The sequence below is a fragment of the Patiria miniata genome, unplaced genomic scaffold, assembly GCF_015706575.1.
Source record: "Patiria miniata isolate m_02_andy unplaced genomic scaffold, ASM1570657v1 HiC_scaffold_28, whole genome shotgun sequence".
Lineage (NCBI taxonomy): Eukaryota > Metazoa > Echinodermata > Asteroidea > Valvatida > Asterinidae > Patiria > Patiria miniata.
In genome coordinates, this window is record NW_024037067.1 from 6125782 (window position 1) to 6146908 (window position 21127).

The 21127-nt window shown below is 39.7% G+C and overlaps 1 protein-coding gene across 1 annotated transcript in view; it reads right to left on the bottom strand.

The window, feature by feature from the left end:
• Positions 1–21127, bottom strand: part of LOC119735106 (unconventional myosin-XV-like) — an 83021-nt gene that overhangs the window by 61398 nt on the left and 496 nt on the right. The window contains exons 2-14 of the mRNA XM_038208807.1: positions 15481–15763; positions 11245–11358; positions 10466–10554; positions 8164–8227; positions 7665–7774; positions 6455–6626; positions 5179–5282; positions 4841–4904; positions 3754–4029; positions 2720–2824; positions 2383–2441; positions 1376–1499; positions 265–360 (exon numbers count right to left, since the gene is read on the bottom strand). Coding sequence (XP_038064735.1) covers positions 265–360; positions 1376–1499; positions 2383–2441; positions 2720–2824; positions 3754–4029; positions 4841–4904; positions 5179–5282; positions 6455–6626; positions 7665–7774; positions 8164–8227; positions 10466–10554; positions 11245–11358; positions 15481–15489 — 1386 coding nt within the window. The 5' untranslated portion in view covers positions 15490–15763. The remainder of the gene's footprint in view (positions 1–264; positions 361–1375; positions 1500–2382; positions 2442–2719; positions 2825–3753; positions 4030–4840; positions 4905–5178; positions 5283–6454; positions 6627–7664; positions 7775–8163; positions 8228–10465; positions 10555–11244; positions 11359–15480; positions 15764–21127) is intronic.

A 21127-nucleotide genomic window follows, 5' to 3' on the forward strand; every position in this document is an offset into this window, starting at 1 on the left:
TGCGCGGCAACCCTTGGTCCGATCTTTATGTTTTTGGTATTAAAAGATGCACAAGGCTCCAGGCTAAAAAGTCATAACAGCTCGGGTCACGAAAAAAAATTTTTTTAATGCTATTGCGGAAAAAGTCGAGGAGGGGGCGGATTCCCCCCCCCCAGCCCTTTTAGGGTTAAATGGACCAAAAGCACTATGAATAAAGTCATTAACCCCAACTCCTTTATATCTTTGAAGTCGTGGTTCCATTTTTAAAGGAAAGGACGACAATACCTGTTCCAGCATGAAGATGTGCTTGTTGAAGAAGTACTGCAGGTGCTCATTTGCATAATTGATGCACATCTGCTCAAAGCTGTTGGTTTGGAAGACCTGGAGGAAAAGAGATTGTCATCAAGATTTCCTCGTGATTACAAAATTTCCATTAACGGATAAAGAACTCCTCAAAACGCATTCAGCACTGTATCTGGCAAGCCAGGACAAAAATCAGTGGAGAGAAGTGAACAAAGTATACTTCATTTGTGGTTTATATGGACAGCTTAAAAGAAAGACAGGATGAAAACGGAAAAACAAAATGTAATTGGCAGAGGATCTGAGGGTAACCTAGGGCCCCAGATTAGGGAAGGGTCTGTGGTATATGTCGGTATGAATCTGCCAAAAGGCACCCCTAAAATACCAATTTCTTTTGTTCTATATAAACTTTATAAGAAATAAAAACACCTTTATGGTAAACATCAGAAATTCCAGATTTCAAAGGGGGATACTGCAAGAATTCTTGTTAGGAAAAGACCTGATAAAATCTTAAAACAGGAAAAATACTGACAAAACTTCTGAAATCAGGAAAAATCCTGACAAAAAAATCCTGAAATCAGGAAAAATTCTGAGTTTAGAAATCAAAAAAAAAATCCCCCCCCAAAAAAATCATGAAATCATGAAAAATCCTGACTAAAGGTTTGAAATCAGGAAAAATCCCGACAACAAATCCTGAAATCAGGAAAAATCATAATGAAAGGCTTTAAAATCTGAAAAAAATCCTGACAAAAAAAATCTGAAATCAGGTAAAAATCCTGGCCAAAGACTTTGAAATCAGCCTGGGCAAAATCCCGACAACAAATCCTGAAATCAGGAAAAATCATAACAACAGGCTTTAAAATTTTGAAAAATTCTGACCAAAAAAAAATACTATCAGGGAGAAAAAAATGGGGGTAAAAACTGAAATCATGAAAAATCCTGAAATCAGGAAAAATCCTGACAAACCTCACCCCAGGGAAAGAAGATATCAGTGGATAAAGAAATGATGAAGTAAAGCACATTTGGTGGGCAAAGATGGGCAGAAAAACACCCGAAAATACACTGATTCAGGGTCCGTTTGGGCCTTGATGCCTACCTCAAATCCGAAGATGTCAAGGATGGCAATGGAACTCATTGTGCCGACGTTACCCACGATGGTGTTGATGCTCTTGACCAGCCAGGAAAACAGGGAAGAGTACAGGGACTTGGCGATTCCATTCCTGATGAGTGGAAGTACAGACATGTTAAAAAAAAAATTTTGATAACTTAAATTTATACTTTAAAATTTATCATGCTATAGTGAACGCAATGAGCAATGACCTTGAGCATACAAATGTACCAATATAACATTTCGCTTTTTCATTTTTCGTATCTTTCACTTTAAATAATATAAAACACAATAGAATGTTTTCTTCATAATAAAAATTCATTTTTGCCATTCTAATGTCTATTACAAACAATGTTATGTCAGGTCAGCTGTACCTCAAATGTAGAAACAAAAATCAATCCAGCCCTTAACGAAAAGAAAAAAGGGGAGCATCTCAAAAAAAAAACACAGACAGGAGGCAGGGAACAAGTCACTGAAAGAAACTAAAACTACTGACAAAACCAAGATAAATCCTGGGTGGAGAGAGGCAAGTGGGGGTGAAGTGGCTTGACCAAGGACACAGCATATGTCCGGCAACTGGATTCAAACCCCTGACCCTCTGATCATGAGTCACGAACCCTTACCACTAGGCCATATTTCCCACGAAGCTGTGTTACAGCTTTATGGACAACTGGGCCGCAGAGAAGAGTCAGTAAAGTCTGTCGCAAGCCAATGTGGCCCATCAGGCCAGCGTTTATCTCCGGTTTCAGTAGCATGAAACGACTGAGAATATTTATATTCCCCCTGGATGCGATGCTAATCCATCACAGGTTACTCCCCAGCTAATGCTGGTACCCATTTATACTCCTGGGTGGAGAGAGAAGTGGCTTGCACAAGGACACAACATATGACCAGCAGCTGATGCGAACCCCTGACTCTCTGCTCATGAGTCACAAACCCCGACCACTGGGCCACATTCCCCACGAGGAGAAGAAGGGGCTGTGGTTTATACATACCTTGCCTCTATGGCTTGCTGCAAGGTGCGTGGGGTTAATATGCGCTCTCCTCTTGTCTCCTAGGATAACAAGTAAGAATGCAAAAAACAGAAGTTAGAGACTTGAGTCGCGGTCCTCGCTGCTTCGTCAGACTTGAACTGGCCTGAAAGCCCCCGCAAAGGCTGTGGTGGAGTAATAAAGGCATCTACATTACTTAGCAGGAGGTCTTGAGTATAAGAATCGCCCTTGCAAGACTATACATTTTTACTTTCAAGATCTGGGACAGCACTGGGTATATAATACTTCTTAAATCCACATTTGGATGAAGGGCAAAGGGGGGGTCAAAGGCACAGCTTACAGTGAGTCTGAACAGTATGGCTCTCTCCAATTCCTCCAGGCGAAGGTACAGGAACTTGGCAGCCAGGCCGAGTTCATTCTCATTCTGGATGACGAGTTTGTCATTCTGTAAAATACAAGGAAAAGTCAAATTTAAAATATTGATGATTTTATGAGAATTGCAATTTAGAAATAAGCAGTAAAGACAAAAACTATATTTTTATATTCGGAGGAGCAAACTGAAGTTAAGTGCGGCTAAGTTAATTTTTTAAAAGTGAAAATGTTCAAATCTGGTCATCTATACTAACAGGTCATTGCATTGAGTCCGTCCATGTTAGCCTGGTAGGTTTTTCTCTACAGGCTCCCAGAAATAGGGATAACACTACTGAGCACTAATGTTGTGCAAACCTGACCCGAAACCAACCAACCCGACCTGACTCAACCCACCAACCTGACCCGACCCGAAGTAAAAATGTTCAAAATCTGGTCATCTAGCAGGTCATTGCACTGAGTCCGTCCATGTTAGCCTGGTAGGTTTTTCTTTACAGGCTCCCAGAAATAGGGATAACACTACTGAGCACTAATATTGTGCAAACCTGACCCGAAACCAACCAATCCGACCCAACTCGACCCACCAACCCGACCCAACCCGAAGTAAAAATGTTCAAAATCTGGTCATCTAGCAGGTCATTGCACTGAGTCCGTCCATGTTAGCCTAGTAGATTTTTCTTTACAGGCTCCCAGACATAGGGATAACACTACTGTGCACAAATATTGTGCAAACCCGACCCAAAACCAACCAACTCGACCTACCAACCCGACCCAGCTCAAAGTAAAAATGTTCAAAATCTGGTCATCTAGCAGGTCATTGCATTGAGTCCATCCATGTTAGCCTGGCAGGTTTTTCTTTACAGGCTCCCACAAATAGGGATAACACAACATTGTGCAAACCTGACCCGAAACCAAACCGACCCGACCTGAAGTTGATTTTGGGTTGGGTCACGTCGTAACTTAAAGGGAAGCAAATCTTTCAATAAGATATCCATCAATTCTCACTTGTCCAACGTTCATGTTGAGGTTGCCAAGATGCAGTATGGAGGCCAGTATGCCGAAGATGATATCCTGCTCCGAGGGGCTGAACCGCATCACCTCCATGGCCGAGACCAGACGGTAGAAGTCCTCCCCGTCGTCTTTGCCCTCGATGCGACAGCTGCCGCCCTGGTTCAGGAAGTGGTAGCGGTCGGCAGTGCGCAGGCCGTACTTGGCAGCCTCTGGGGAAGACAGGCCCGCCAGGAGCTCGTAGAAGACGTGGTAGTTTCTCTCGTCCGGACCCTGGAAATAGGCGGCCGGCAACATATCATTTTGTGTATATTTCTTGTAATAAAGGCATGTAGGATTATTAATTACACCACGCAAAATCTAAACTGGATGTTCAAAGCCTTACCTGCTGAAGTTTCAGCTCAGTGGATATTACATTAAAAACAGTGAAAAACCATGCACAACTTTTTGATCATGAAACACTATTTCGTCAATACCACTCTTTATTTCCCAAAATCACTCAATTGACTGATCATTGGAAATCACCTCCATTTCTTAAATTCTTCTACAAGCCAGACGGAATAATTTCACAGAGTGTTTAGTGCCAACACAATCTTTAATCCAAGTAGGCTTTTGATAATAATTTGGTAAGTTACTATTTTGGATAAATGAAAATGATCCAATATGCGTTAAATAAACATGTAATCTAGACATGTGATCACTTCACAGATGCAAACGGGTTCTGATAGCTTGGCTGGATATTTAAGGTATACAAGAGAGTACACATGAGAGAGAAACAAAATTTAGAAAAAAAAAAACCCAGGAAATTCTTCATTTTCTGGGGGACCAACATGCCAGCTAGTAATAAGGCCCCCACTAAAAAGGACAAATCGTGTAACTTGTTCAAAATAACGTCAAGGTTGTTTCAAATAACCGTCATACTCAAGCATCTGGTTGTAATATGGAATGTTGAGACCAAAAGTATTTCAGGCTGCAAGATTGAACCCTTACTCCCGCTGCAGTGTATAAACGTTGCGGACTATTGATGGAGTCCTGAAGGGCAGTTAGAGTTTACGAAGAACATTGGAGAAAGATGTCAACTTACCTGGTGCACTATCCTGGACTTCTCCAGAAGGTAATCTGTTGTTTTAGCACTATTGATGACTCCCCTGAAAAACCAGAACATTTACCGCAATACTAAATGAGGGGTAACTCCTAATACCTTGGTCTATAAAAATGCACATTATCATAATGAGACAAAATAGATCACATCAACTGAAGGATCTAGGCCTTTCGCATCATCGGTTGTCTAGGGACTTCTGCATTCAGAAGCTGGTGCTTTTATGTTCCACATACTCACTTGCTCAGTGTATTGGGATGTAACAGACATCAGTTGGAGATATTTAAAAAGTAACCTTCCGTAAGTCCGGTTGCCAGACTTACCTCCTGAAGAAGACTTCTGTGTATTTGCCAAAGCGACTGGAGTTGTCATTTCTCACCGTCTTGGCATTGCCGAAGGATTCCAGCAAAGGATTGGCCTCCAAAATCTGCGAAGAAAAATGAACCATGTTGGCTACGAAAGTGAATTTTATCTTAAAACAAAGTTGTGAATATTGCCTATTTTCATATCAAAATTTTATTTCGCAATCAAAATAAGTCTGCAAGAACCCAATGGCCTTTTTTGGCTAAAACCCATTTAAACAACAAACAACTGGGGCCCAAAGTGACAACAGAGTTAAACAAGATCCGATACGGTAAAAAAAATTCCCAAGGCCAAAGTGCCTCAGTGCCTGGTAGTTGCCAACTGCCACAGGATACAACATTAGCACTGCTTAGTACAACCAGCTCTCATTGTCTCAGAATGGGCAATTTATGCACTGGAGTTGATGGCCCAATGCAACAAGGTTCACAGACTCTTACAACTATTACTTTGTGTTGCATCGGACAGGGTTAGGGTTAATATACCTGCAGCCCATTTTACAAAACTTTACGCAATGGCGTAACTCCACTTGCGTCACAATTTACTGCGTAAGTTACGCGACATGTCACACTACGCAACATTTCAGTTATGACACACTGCACGAAAGTTTCAAAGTGCGTGAGTCTGCGACTTGCGCAAAAAAAACTTGCGCAATCATTTTAGGTGACATGAGTTGTGGGGAAGCGACTGAAAATGAACTATTTTACTAGCAAATCGTGATCGTTGTGGAGCCTGTCATTGCACAACTTGTCAAGGTTGATACAAGACACAGCTTTGTGTTTTAGGTAAATGAATTGCTATTTTACTCATGATAAATTTTTTAGAGCTGCTGCACGATTCTGATGAAAGTCGGACAAAACCATTTTCAAATGGTGGGCGGAGGTGATTCAACGACTGTTTCATGACAGAACAAAACTATACACAAACAGCCGTTGTAAATGCTGTTATTATCCTCGTCCAAGATGTTTAGAGTATTTAAAACGTCGCACAGCTACGCCACATTTAGTGAAATCGATCGTAAGCTTATGACTAGCTGCGCAACCAAGTTGTTGCACAAGTCCTATGCATGGCGTAAGCTAGGCACTGTTTCTTGAAATCGGATGCTGTTCTGTGGTGAGGTTTGACGGCAACTCACTGAAACAGTGGCTGTGCTTTACCTTCCTCAATCCTACAAAATCCTCCCAAAACCTCCCAGTGGATTTTCAAGGATCTTGTAGGGTTTAGGGTTATGATATGTACCTGCTCTGTGGTGAGATTTGATGGGGACTTATTGACAGCTGCCAGGTACTGCATGATGAGTTTAGTGCTCTCTGTTTTGCCGGCCCCGCTCTCTCCACTGATGATAACACACTGGTTCTTGTCTGTCTGCATCATGCGGGTGTAGGCACTGTTGCCGATGGCAAACAGGTGGCTGAAATGGAAAATAATTCAAATTTTATTGATTTCTTTCCTTATTTTTTTTTATTTCTTTACGGTTATGTAACATTGGTTTCTGCAACTGTACGAATGCACTCATAACAGCTTGAAGAAAACAAGACAGCAGGGTAGTAGTCCATCACAAGTTTCACACAAGTCTTCAAATGTCTTCACAAGTCCATCACAAGTCCATCACAAGTCAATCACAAGTCCATCACAAGTCCATCAAAAGTCCATCACAAGTCCATCACAAGTCCATCAAAAGTCCATCACAAGTCTATCACAAATCCATCACAAGCCCATCACAAGTCCATCACAAGCCCATCACAAGTCAATCACAAGTCTTCACAAGTCACTCACAAGTCCTCACAAGTCCATCACAAGTCCATCACAAGTCACTCACAAGTCCTCACAAGTCCATCACAAGTGTTCACAAGTGGGAGAAAAACCCGGGATATATCTGTGGGGATCAGGTTGGCGTATAGGTACTCTCTCGCCTTCCACTACTGTGACCCAGGTTCGAATCCCGCCTGGGCCAATATGTGGATTGGGTTTTCGGTCCCTGCCTGATTCCGTGAGTTTCCCTTAGAATATCATTCTGGGGTTTTCCTCCCACCACTAAAACGGTAAATTCCTTCCACATCTTCTACCAAGGGACCCCACTGGAAATAAGTCGAAAGACTTTTCGTGGGTTATCCCGTCCAACTGCCAAATTATTGTACATAAATTTAAAAACCCACAGAATCAGGCAGAAACAGAGAACTTGATCGGCCCGGGTGAGATTTGAACTCAGGTCACAGAGATGGAAGGTAAGAAAGCACCAGCATACCAACCATGACTACCCTGGATTAAATGCAATTTAAGGTTTTGAATGGGGTACTAGAGTGAACTTGGAGGAATTTTACAGGTGCACCATAAAAAGTGACTGTCTAAAGCACAAACTGTTTGGAGATGAATCAGAGGTACATGTATCAACACACAATTTCCTGACCATCAACAGCAGATTTAAAAAAAATGTTTTGAGGTCACTTACGGAAGGAGCTGTCCGAGTGGCTTGCCTTCATACTTCTTGACTGTATCAATGCCGTAGATGTCAAAGAGTTTGTACGGGTTGACGGCAACCAATATGCTTCCTGTGTACGTCTATGAAGCAAACACACATTGAACAAATGTTGTAAAGAGCGAAATTCCACATTTCCTTAAAATGCAGGGCTTAAAATAACAAGCGTTCATCCACCTTGAAGAGATATTTTAAGGCTCAAATCTGCATACATGTGGGTTTTCTCAAGGAAAGTTCTGTTGAAAACGTCTTCACAATCTCAAGCCCTTGCAAAACATAACTGAGTGCTACAAAAGAGAGAAAATGCATGAAATAACATGTACTACCTGTCATATCACACTAAAACACAATGTTAAAAGAAAACTGATGAGAAATTTCACTGCACTCCCACAAGTCTATTCAAAATGGCAAAAGTTGATCCATACTTAACATACATTTAACAAAAAATGCCTGTCCAAATAAATTTGCTTACATAGATGAGTCCCTTGTCAAATCTGGTCTTCAGATTGAAGAGAATGGCGCCTTCATGGAGATCTCTGTAAAGCAATTAGATAGGGGTCTTTTTTTTACATCTAGGGTCCACTTCTTTCCTGTTCCTTGCTATATGATGCAGTGGCAGTGCACAGCACGTGTCAATATTTGCTGAAGGATTTATTGTCAATTACAACTGACCCCATTAGAGGACTTATATTCCAGTCAAGCCAATAGACAATTTCAATGCAACCAAATTTAGGGGGAAATGAAATAAACTGTTGAATTTACTAGTAAAATGATTATAAAAAGTCATGTTTAGTTTTGTTCTTCATATAACACAACTTTATCAACATTTCCCTTTTTATTTACAAATGTATATTATCAGTCAAATCTCACTTCTGATCTACAAGGAATATTTTACAAACATGGTTAAAAACGTATGTATTTCAACCAAGGTTTAGAAAGTATGCATTGTATTTCTTTTTGTATTAAGGAATAGAGTAAAGACATCCACTTCGAATCAACATGTAGTTAATGAAATGAATGACTGGTTCACTCTACTATAAAAACGTACATTTTAAGAGTGTCACAAACAGAGAACAGCAAAATTCTACGGAAGTCTATTCCTGCCAAATGTCATATTCATGTTGGGCCGTGCCCTCCGTGTGCATGTACAATGTAGACTGCTCTCTGAAAAGATGTACTAATTTGCCATGTCTGATGGCCACCATTAATTCACCGTAATGAACAGCTTACTATCCAAAACTGCTCCATGAAAGGACAAGATATTTACTGTTGATACAAATATCACGAGTCAACATCGCTCCGGGCCACTTTAATCCTTCTCCCTGATTTCCTATGTATTTCCCGAAGCTGTTGCCTGGCAACGCCAGCAAGGGGACCCTGATGGTTGACGCACTCCGTGCCGTCTCCTGTATTTTACTCTTTTTTCAATTAAGGACCCTCGAATACAACACCTGTCATGCTTTGTTTTGGTTTTTTTTTCGAAACGAGTGATTGACAAATTTTGAACAGGAGAACAAGCCATGTGTTCGTGAAATTGTTAAAATTTATGGATTTAGGGATGCTCGGAGAAAATGAAATTCTCTTACCTTATTATTTTACATTGATATATGGCCTCATTTGTGGTTGTGGAGCCTAAATTTCATTGTGCCATTTTTGGGGAAGAAAAATGTTCCACATCACCAGAGGTTTTTATCAGCAGAAGGAATATAATAACTTTGTTTCGGCCAATTTATGGGAGCTGGATCTGTTTTATAACTCTCATCGTTATAAATAGAATTGACCTGTTTTTGAGGTACGACTTGCTTTGAATAAAAATGCAAAGCAGCAAATAAAGAAGTTCTCCTTGAAAATTATAATAATCTTATCTTATTCTGGAAAATATCATCAGTGGAAAATGGTATTTAATACTTGACTGAGATATGCTTCGTGGTATTATTATTAACAGAATACTTCAGCATTCGCCCAAATTTATATCAATTAAAGAAATATTACGGTTAATAATTAGTAGCGAAGACTGAAAATCTGAGATTGAAACACTTTTGTTTTGTTAATGATTCAACGATTGATACTGATCTTAAGTGCTCCTAATCTGTGACAATCTACAAATTGCAATGATGTCCTTTTGCGGTTCGTAAAAGGGTGTAACAAATTCGAAATTGATGGGATCAAAATACAAGATTGATTTAAAGGTTTTTAAAAAGGTGTATAATTTGTCAAACAAGATTTGCACTTGAGTTTCAAGAGCGAAATTGGGTCAGAGCAGTCTATGCAGTTAATGATCCACGAATATGAACAAGTTCATATTGCTTTGGTGATAAAACTCTGCGTGAAAATATGCTGGTTACATTTTTTGTGCAACAAGAGAGAATTTATTTTATGCCATTAGTGTAAGTCAGTTTAAAATATCCAAGTTGTTCGTGAAACAATGCCGGCCAATTTTAACGTATCAATATTTGCGATATTTTATATGGCCCGAAATGCAATAGACTATTATCATGTTGTGGCCATTTGGATTTTTCCCATTCAAATCAACGTAACCAAAGCGAGGCTTGAAGGAAAAATAGTCTGGTTCCTTTTTGCACAAAAAACATTATCATTCATTACTGTCATTGGATACAGGGAACACGACTGAAATGGTGGCCTCATGATAAAGGTCTGAAGACACAATACACTTCATGTAAATGTTTATCAAAAATAACTAAAGGGGGAACGGTATGATTAAACAAAAAATCCATGAGAAATCTACCCCCCCCCCAAAAAAAATTATGCTTTACCTTAGCTGTATCATGTCATCAATGTGTTGGATCTCCAATGCATCGTGTCGTATTCTGATACGCTCTTTGGGTTTTGAGACAGTGTACATCTGACAGATGAACAGAAATAAAGGTCATAAATTAAGCTATCATTGCTAAAAAAAAAATGAAACTGTTTATGATTGCACTGTTACACACTCACTGTTGCCTTATACCGTACCATACATCTCAATTCATTATGCATTCCATCTATGTCTGCTACTGTCTTTCGTGGAGTTGCTCTATCGATCATTATGACACCGTTATTGGACGGATTGCGAGAAATCCAATGATTTTCACTGTGTGAAATCGAATGAGCAAACACAGCCAACTATGATAAAAAGTTAATGCATAAATATTCAGGTAAGCAACTTGCAAGAATTTGGGCGATTCACAATGCAGTGCGCCACCAAGACTTTGCCATGGAGAGTCCATATTTCAAGTTTATGGTCGACAAAACATGTCCCATTTGAGTGTCAGTAGACAACTTGAGCTAATTTGTTATAGATTGGGGCATAGCGCGTTCTGCCGCCTTACAAAAAAAACACCATACTGATAAAAAGAAAAGAAAAGGGCAAACAGAAACTCGAATCATACGCTTACGAAACTACTGACCGGAAAAACGAACAATTTCAAATGTCCCGCGCTGCGAATTTGTCGACCATCTCCCACAATGCACTGGGGAAAATGAGCTCTCCTTGGCAAACTCTTGGTGGCGCACTTCATTGTGAATCGCCCGAATTGATGCTACGATAACCCACCTTTTCGTCCAGTACACACTGTACTTGGACGCCCTCTGCTTCCCCTCCATACGTCTCTGTCACCCTGCCTGGGAGGGGGTACTCCCCTCCGGAGTCAAACCACACTGGGGTACCCTGGCAGACACAAAGAAAAATCACTTGTATATTTCATAGACAGCGAGAGCAGTGTCGTATTTGAGGTCCAATTTGCTGGGGAAAAGGCACATGTGGGGGGGGGGGGGGCTCGTTTCCTGGTGGGGGATTCACAGGTTTTTAACAATATCATTTTAGCTCATTTGTTTTGCCTCCCCAATTTCTTAGGGGCCTTGATCATTTTTGGAGGGGGAACCAAGTAGGTTTTTAACAAGAAAAAGTTCATTTTTTTGCCTTCCTAAAATTCGGAGGTGAGATGCCCGTATGCCTAACCCAAACATCCAGTAACACCACTGAAAAAGAGGAATATGACCCCACCCATACTGGAATTTGTATCCTTGTGGAGTCATTCCTTTGTTTTCGTGTACTAAAGTTTTCAAGTTGGAAAGGGTAGTTTCAAAATGCTCTTCTTTTAACCAGAATTAATTTACTGGGCTGAAATTCGGACTCAATATCCCTTACATAAAATACTTCAATTTGCGACGGATCAACACACCTTGGAAATTCCTACTTTTAGAGTAAAATCCATCTACATGTATTTCATAACCTTCTGGAGACATATTAACCTATAGAAATTGCCCTGTGGAGACGTATTCAATCATTTGTTCCCTATTACACCCATGTCTCCACAGGGTACCGTGTAACAGATCACAATGACTGATTCTGTAAAAAGGCATTTCACAGTTCATTACTTCTTGTACAAAATATTGGACAACAAAAGGCCAGGTATTATGGGACTTAAAAGCTAGTAATCCAATAAGCATTACACACTACTACATTGTATTTTCATTGACAAATGATTTTGGGTCATTTACATGTATGAGGTTTGACGTACATACATGTACCGGTACTTATGAAATTGTTAAATCGAGTGTGAAAAAGTTTTTTCCGCACGTTTGTGCTACCCTTACACACAAAATGTCATGCATAAAAATAAATTTGTCTTTTTTCTGTTTATGTGCTATTGATGCTTTTGTGTTACTATTTCACAGATATTTCAAGCATGGAATTAAAGATTTTAAGATTTCATTAGCATAGTGCAGCTGCAGTTTTCGTATGATAAAAGAAATGGAGAAAATAAGGAGTAAGCAGATGGAAAAAAAGCTCATGTTTTGCAATGCAATTGGACATTGAACATCCGCACACATAATTTTGACAATTTTCAAATAACCCTAACTCACTAGGCCTTTTTGCTAGGATGTAGCTTCAATCCTGCAAAATCCTGCAATTGGTCTCATGGAAAAATAGCATGGAGCCTCAATCCTACAAATTCCTCCATTATTTCTTGAATACGGTCCGTGGTGGGGTGACCACTGCCTGAAACCTGCAAAATCCTGCGGCAGTGACTGTCAATATTTTGAGGCTTGGCCAGTGACATCCTGGAGCAGTACGGAGGATTTCAAGCATAATCCAGGCCTATATTTATGCATGGCTAAGCAAAAACAACGCAAGGTCTGGCCCAAGACCTCGACAAAGTGCATACGAAATTAGTAACGCACTTTTGCCATGTAACCTCAATCCTCCAAATTCCTCCACTTTGGCAAAGAGGATTTTGAAGGATTCAGGGCAGTTAAGGTTAATATTTTTGCAAGGACAAAAAAACACTTAAAGCAACAATTTGAAAACTGCCCCCCCCCCAAAAAAAAAAAAAACCCAGAAAAGTATGGAATGTAAATTTTGGTTGCTGAATTGCCAAATCTACTTCAGCGACACTCATCAGCTTTGAAATAATTTGATGCATCCAACAAATTTTTTTTTTTAAATCCCGTAAAATATACCATATTTCGCAATGATGATTGACAGCAATAACAAGTTCTTATCACAAATTTTGGAGGAACCAGTTTCTGTCAAATGATTCCGGAATTAATCAAAACGATTTGGCAGCAAATATCTAGAGGATCATACAAATGACCAGTAGTCAGGCAACAGTCGAGCTTAATGCCCACGTACATCATGGATGCGATAAAAAAAAAAAGAACACTTCAATGCATAACCCATTTCTGTGGTATTTTGTTGACATTTAATTCACACCCATTCAAAAGGGCGGAAACTTTATCACGCCTGTTTAGGAAAGTTCTATCTTGCCATAATAGGTAATGATATAGATACTGTAATTTAAGATAGTGATTTCTACACCCGATTAAAGTTGAGAGCATTGCGTGTGGCAATTTATGCAGTTTTGGTAAACACCCATTGAAGTTGGTATGGATTTGTTATCACGATTTGTCTTTGTTTGTTTGTTTGTTTTCTTTTGAATGAATGAGAGTCGCCAATGTTATAATACAAATTATAACTGTTTAGAATTTGAATTCTAAAATTTCAATACCGTGCAAACCGATTAACATCAACCTCAGTTAAAACACACTTATTTAGAAATTAAATTAAAAGATTTTATGTTTTTAACAACTTTTGTTTCATTCGTGATCATATTTGTGGTTTTTTTTTTATTGAAACAAACTGTAATTCAATTACAGTTATCAACATCAAGGGCACTGAACTCTGTCTACTTAATAGATTCAAATCTCTCGGTTGCAAGAAATCCCTGTCTCAAATTGTAACCAAAACTGGTGCCAGTATTTGAAAAAAAGCCAGTTTTTTTCAACGCTGATTGGCCGATCAGCGTTGGAAATTGATACAAAAATACCACTTTTCTTGAAAATGACAGTATACCAGGTGCCATGATTTTACAGGATGCTTTACACTGTCATTCACTAACAGTCCAGCAAGGTATTTCAAAATGATTTGGTAGTTTTATTTTTTGATGTTTGCAAATGTTGTATTTTCCCTTTAATAAGGATTTTTTTCATAACGATTTCACCTGACAGATATCACTATGAAGCCCTAGTAACCCTTGGTTTAAAAATTTCATTTTTTTTTCGTCCAGTAGTCCAAAATGCAGTGTTTCTTGTTAAGTGCACATTAACCACATGGTTTGCGAGCATGCGTACACAGGAACTTTAAAATGGGTGTATGCTGCACTGCCTGTGGAACTTTGGACCGTAGGCGTGGTGTATTCTGATATTGTGCAAACAGATCGACAATAGGCAATCTCAAGTAGAACGACGCATTGTGGATACAGGGCAGGCTATGGCGACCTTTATCCAGATACTTAAACATTTTAGAGGGGAGACTGGCGAAAATAGATCGGTACAATGTGTTGCAAAGAAAGGGACATACTAAAAATGTATCAGATATTGACCCAAACACTTGTTTACCGTGTGTATGTGTTGGTTAAAACTAAAAGGAAATAAAACTTGCACAGATTTTTGTTTAAATATGTTATAAGTAGGACCAAAACTACTCAGGTGGTTTTGCCCATAGATTCTCCTTATAATACTCAGTTTGAAAGGCTTGATATAATTTTAATTTTGAGGGGGGGGGGGCGTTCTGAAAAGAAAATTGGCAGGTTACTACTTGGTGTTCTCTCCAATTGCGTTAGCTTGTAACTTTACCTGAAGCAACATGAAGTATCTTTGAAAGATTTACTTTTGGTGCAATTGGAGATTTTGTAAGCATTTTCCTGGGGTTGGTCTATAGTGTCCATACACAGTTGTTGTAGCAAGATATGTGACACGAACCCCCTCCCCCGCTTTTTTGTTGGTCATTGCGTTACCAGAATCTCTGGAATTCTTTTGAGATGTCGGGGGGGGGGGGGGGGGGGTGTTAGGTAATAATAGTCTAGGGTGTGTATTGGGTATAGGGATATGGGGAGGGGGGAGTACCCCTCTGTCACATATCATGCTGGGTATACAGTAGCAAACAATTGTTAAAATTAGAAAGATTCATGCAAATTCCTGTAATACAGTAAAAACTCAGAAGTTCACCGACAATGTTCCAACAAAAGCACTTGTCATAGTTAATCATAGTCTGCAGTTTTGGGGAACATTATGTTATTCCTGAGCCAAATTTTAAAAACAAAATGGTTCAAACACGAAATGGGATAGCAACAGCACCGCAATGTACAAAATTGATAATTTGGTTTCTAAGTAACTTCAGTAGACCAGTAAGCAGCCAGGACATGCTTTTTAAAGAACATGCGTATACATGTACTAGCGGCACCAATCAATCCTAATTGTGCACTGAAAGCTAAAAGGATGCACTTACCAACTCCATCGCGATTATCGTCAATGGCAGTGATGTATCAATTACTCAGGCTACATCAACTGGCAGGCGACGAAGCTGAAGGCATCTTTTAGGATGGGATGGAGGGGGGAGTGGGGGAGTGGGGGAATCTCGGATAATCAGACGCTGATGGATGGTGATATGTTCCGCTGATGAGCTGGGTACGAGCCCGGTCTAGCTGTCTGGTGAGAGTCGATGAGATTTTTATTCAAAGGATGCACTCAAGACTTGTAGTTGTAGCGAAGCAGCACATCTGTTTATTAATCTACAAGGATAAAAAAATGAGATGTTATTTTTATTTATTTATTTTATTTCTTTCTGGTAATGAACCCAAGGATCCCTCAAAAGTGCCCTAGGCACTGTAGCTCGTAAGTCTGAAGAAACCTGTAGAGAGAAGACAATGAGAAGAAATTACAGTTTTAGAGGTGGGAGGAAAAGCCCAGAGGAATATTCTGAGGAAAACCCACGGAATCAGGTAGGGACTGAAACCCAATCCACATATTGGCCCAGGCAGGATTCACAGTGGTGGAAGGCAAGGAAAGTACCGCTACACCAACCTGACTCCCCCTATAGTCCGACTGTAAGACGAGCCTGAGGCTAAGACAAGAAGCAAATTGACTATACATACATGGTGAATCAAATTTTACAGAAAATATAAAATAAAATGTACAAATTAATTTACAACTGATTGATGCACAGGAAAATTGAATGTATCTTGTTCTTTTTTGGCCAGTTGTGAATGAAGGGGATTTCAAAGCACTGTTCAGTAATTGGCTGAAGACAGAGAATCAGGCTGCCTGTGAATTAATAAGGCAGGCAATGGCAGACACACATACACCAAGGAAAGCATAATCCACTTCTTAAAAGCCGAGTGTTGTAGCTAAGGATTTGGAACACAGCCTAGTACATGTGTACAAAAAAAATCCTGCTCATAATGAACAGTGCTATAAAATATACACGTAAGGTAATTCATACCACATTTATCCAAACATGAATGGCACTCTTCTCCAATAACTACAGCCTCGCGACCTCCACTGCAGGTCTCGGAGAGCACAATGGGGAATGTACCACAAACGCGTCACATATATGCTGTACCTGACCAAGGCACCGAAGCAATTGTCTACGCACAGTATTTCACGCAAAGAATATATCAGTGTTTGGACCAAAGTCTAGATAATGGCCGATAAAGCAGTCGTTGAAGCACTGCGCTTAAAAAATCCCACTGTCACGTAGGAGTTATGTCAGACAACTGAAAAAAAATGTGAAATGTGGGATACAGTACAATCACGTGCAACCAGTGCGTTATTACAGAGACAATAAGATGAACTATTGGGCATACCTACTGGTATTCTATGAACATGTATGTAGAGCTAGCTGCCGGTATGGCTGTATACATGGTAAACACACGGTATATTTCAACAGATATATGGTGACCTGTGTCGGATTTACGTCCTTGTTATCAATGAATATCCGGGTAGTAAGCCCATTATCCCGGACATGGATAATCAAAGGGTCAATAGCCCTATATGATGTAAACTTAAATAAAGATGCCGACTGTCTTTTTTTAAAAATCTTATTATCATGTCAAGCACAGACAAAATTGAGGCAATTACAGTATTAATATGAATTTATCTATTGAGGATAAATTAACTTTTCCTTCTTTTGTTCATTTTTTGAGCTGAAATTACAAGTGGATGTGACTTAAATGAGCTGAGTAAGATTTGAGGCTTTGCATGGTGGAGATGCTAAATAATGAAAGGTTTGCGGAAACACCATGTGCGAATACTTTCTCAACTAAGAGAATGGTTCTGAAAAGAACCAGAGGTATAAACTCGACGTTCCGGTCAGTATGCTCTGACCAATTTTTGTTTAAATGAGCTGAAATTACAAGTGGATGTGAGTTAAAATGTAGCTATGTTAACTGTTGTTGCTTTTAAACTGTCTTTGCCAAATTATATATTTTTTCCCTTTAAACTAAGACCTGTTCTCGATTCAAGTTAAAAAAATTGTTTTGTGTTTCATTGTCTTTTTGTAACACAAACAAAACAAAAATACTATACAATTATTTTGTTGGTTATTCCTGTATCAAATATATTGCCGCTTGACATTGCTTTGCATACATGTCTTAACAACCTTTTCACATTTCAATGAAATTATTACCAGGATTTCAAAAAAAAAAAAAAGTAAAAAAAACAAAAAAAACGAGAAAGTCATTTAATAATAGTATTTTTAAATAGTGGTGGAAGAATTTCAAAATCCGATTAGGCCAAAAAAAAAAATATTCGGTCTCTGGTCAGACCAAAGTTCTAGAATTGACGCGGCCACGCGGCTTTTTTTTTTTTTTTTTTTTTTTTTTTTCTTCAAGCCTGGATTGTACAGACAATGTGGGGTACTATTTTGCTTTTTTGGTGTCCTCATGTACATTGGTGTCCTCCATAATTTGCCTTGGTGCTTTCGATCATTTGCCTTGGTGCAATTTCCCATTCCTTAGTGCTCTTTGGTAAAAAAAAAAATTGAGGTGCGGAAATAGAGGGTGCTGTTGGAGCTACCGAGGAACATTTTGGGAAAAAAAAAGATCGACGCGCATGATTAAAATCGACGCGGCGCTGACCAGAGACCGACTTATTTTTTTTTTTGGCCTTATCCTACTTTTTTCCCAAACCGAATAACTGTCGTATCCGATTTCACCGAAATTTCCCACCCAGCTCACAGTCACGGCAACAAAAAGTGACAAGTGAGCAATGCAATGCCCTCCAGAGCTGAACATGTAACTTTGGTTAAAACATGGATGAGAACGCTCTGGTCAGTTCAAATGGGTAGGCTATTCACGAACCAAGAAGACCACTAGCGAGTGAATGCGGTTACTGTCAGAGACCATGGAGCAAATTGGGAGATTATATGCTCCTGTTGTTTTCTTTAGCGCGTGTCACAAAAAGTGGAAGGCATATTTTCTTTTAAGGTCGGTCTCGAATATCCGGTTTCCAAATTCCAAACAGAATAGTGGAATTCAAACCGAATATTTAAAAATCAAAATATTAACCTAACTCCCTAGGCATTTTTGCTGGGAAGTAAAATCAATCCTGCAAAATCCTCTGTTTTTTCTTGAATGTGGTCTTTGGAAGGGTAATCTTTGTAAGGCTTTAATCCTGCAAAATCCTCCGGAAATCACTGTCAATATGTTAAGGCAGAGCCAGTGGCATAATGGAGCAGTGCGGAGGATTTCAAGTATAATGTAGGCCTACATTTATGCACGGCTGAGCACAAACAGTACAAGGTCCGGCCTAAGCCCTTGACGCAGGGCATCTGCCAAAATTAGCCGCACAGTTTTGCCGTATAGCCTCAATCCTGCAAAATCCTCCATTTTGCAAAGAGGATTTGGGAGGATTTGGGAAGGTTAGGGTTAATCCCACCATTATTGCGACTCCGCAGAAAAGCAAATCTCTTTGTGATGTTGTGGATTCTGTGGAAAGATTGGGTGGAAACACGATGTTTCAGTCAGTATGCCTCACCCATGAAGAACAGTCACGGATTCCAATAGACCTTACAGCACTGCGGGTGTCTCAGAGACTCTTTTTTGTCATTTTAATCTAGTAACAATGAATGCACAACAGGTTTACTCATGCCTTTCCATGCAATACAAAGCCTTAACGCATTGGGTCTATTGGAGGTGGGGTTTTCTGTAATATTAGAACTGAAAGCAGTGAAGCTTCTTGGGACCAAGCTGGGGGAGGGGTAGCCCCATAAATATGGCCTATTTACTGGACTGCCTCCGTAAACATCTATAGGCCACACATCCACATGTACAAAAACGTGTCGCACTTTGCCAAATTTTGATTTTCACATTTAGGCTTAGTTTGTAGGGGGTTTTTGCTTTAGAAGCATACTCACCCTCTTTATAGGCTAATCAGAAAGTGCTGCCTTTCTCAGATGTCTCATTTTTGTGAAATTTCATGTTGAAATTTGATACGCAAACGTGTGCAAATGAATCTGGAAATTTCACGAAAAATAGACATCTGAAAAAGGCAGCACTTTCTGATTAGCCTATAAAGAGGGTGAGTATGCTTCTAAAGCAAAAAACCCTACAAACTAAGCCTGAATGTGAAAATCAAAATTTGGCAAAGTGCGACACGTTTTTGTACATGTGGATGTGTGGCCTATGTTTACGGAGGCAGTCCAGTAAATAGGCCACATTTATGGGGCTAGGGGAGGGGATGTTGGGTGTATCACTCAGGCACATGAGTGTGGTAGCAGACTAGCTGGGGATACCCCAGTACTAATTTGCAAGCACTAGTATGCAGTTAGCATCAGTTTCATGCACTTGGAAGATGGTATGAATTACGCGGACCGCTTAGAGTGCATCATCAAACAGCCGTCGTATAATATGAGCACATGAAGCCACTAGTTAACAGCATACTACTGCTGGCAAGTCAGAATGTTGTGGTCCGTTACGCAGAGTTAGTGGGCAATTTGGTTTGTATCGTTTGGATAGGTACGATACGGTAGGCCTATGACTATGAGTAACCTTTTTGTCCATTTATTTTCCTTCCTCCGTGTCTTATTGTTAAAAATGAAGGCTTCTGAATGATAAATAAGTCCAAAAAAAAAAAAATTCCCTAAATTGTTCTTGGCCTAGGGTGCCTACAATAAAATAGTTTACTACTTAGACATCGAAACTAAACAGTCCTCGTATTAAACCCAAGTGTATTCGGATACTTGGACTAGTACGGCATCATATGAAACCCACTGATTTTGGACGTATCACCTCCGACCGTCTCTCTGCCAGTCCACGTACCTTCTATGCTCAGTCCGAGTCCTCAGCAGCGTGGCCTGCCCACACATGGTAGCCGTGGGCAAGTGCTCTATGTTCCAACACCCCTATGTTCCGACACCCCGAATTTTCGGACAAGGGTTAGGGTTAGGGTTAGGGTAGCCCCATAAATGTGGCCTATTTACTGGACTGCCTCCGTAAACATAGGCCACACATCCACATGTACAAAAACGTGTCGCACTTTGCCAAATTTTGATTTTTGCAATTAGGCTTAGTTTGTAGGGTTTTTTTGCTTTAGAAGCATACTCACCCTCTTTATAGGCTAATCAGAAAGTGCTGCCTTTTTCAGATGTATATTTTTTGTGAAATTTCCAGATTCATTTTTACACGTTTGCGTATCAAAATTTCAACATGAAATTTCACAAAAATTAGACATCTGAAAAAGGCAGCACTTTCTGATTAGCCTATAAAGAGGGTGAGTATGCTTCTAAAGCAAAAAAATCCTATAAACTAAGCCTAAATGTGAAAATCAAAATTTGGCAAAGTCAACACGATTTTTGTACATATGGATGTGTGGCCTATGTTTACGGAGGCAGTCCAGTAAATAGGCCACATTTATGGGGCTAATCATGGAGCTATAAAAAGGGCTAATTAAGACCGGACATTATAAGAGAACGAAAGACACTTTTAGGTTTTGGGGCTTATGCACCTATCAAATGCCTATAGATCCCAAAAGTGGGGGAAACAATTGATAGGCGCATTAGGCCTACCTAAAAATTTGGCGAAGATACAAGCAGAAATAGTTACTTTATGTTTGGAATCACCTAAACAGAACTATTACGATACCATATGTTGAATGTC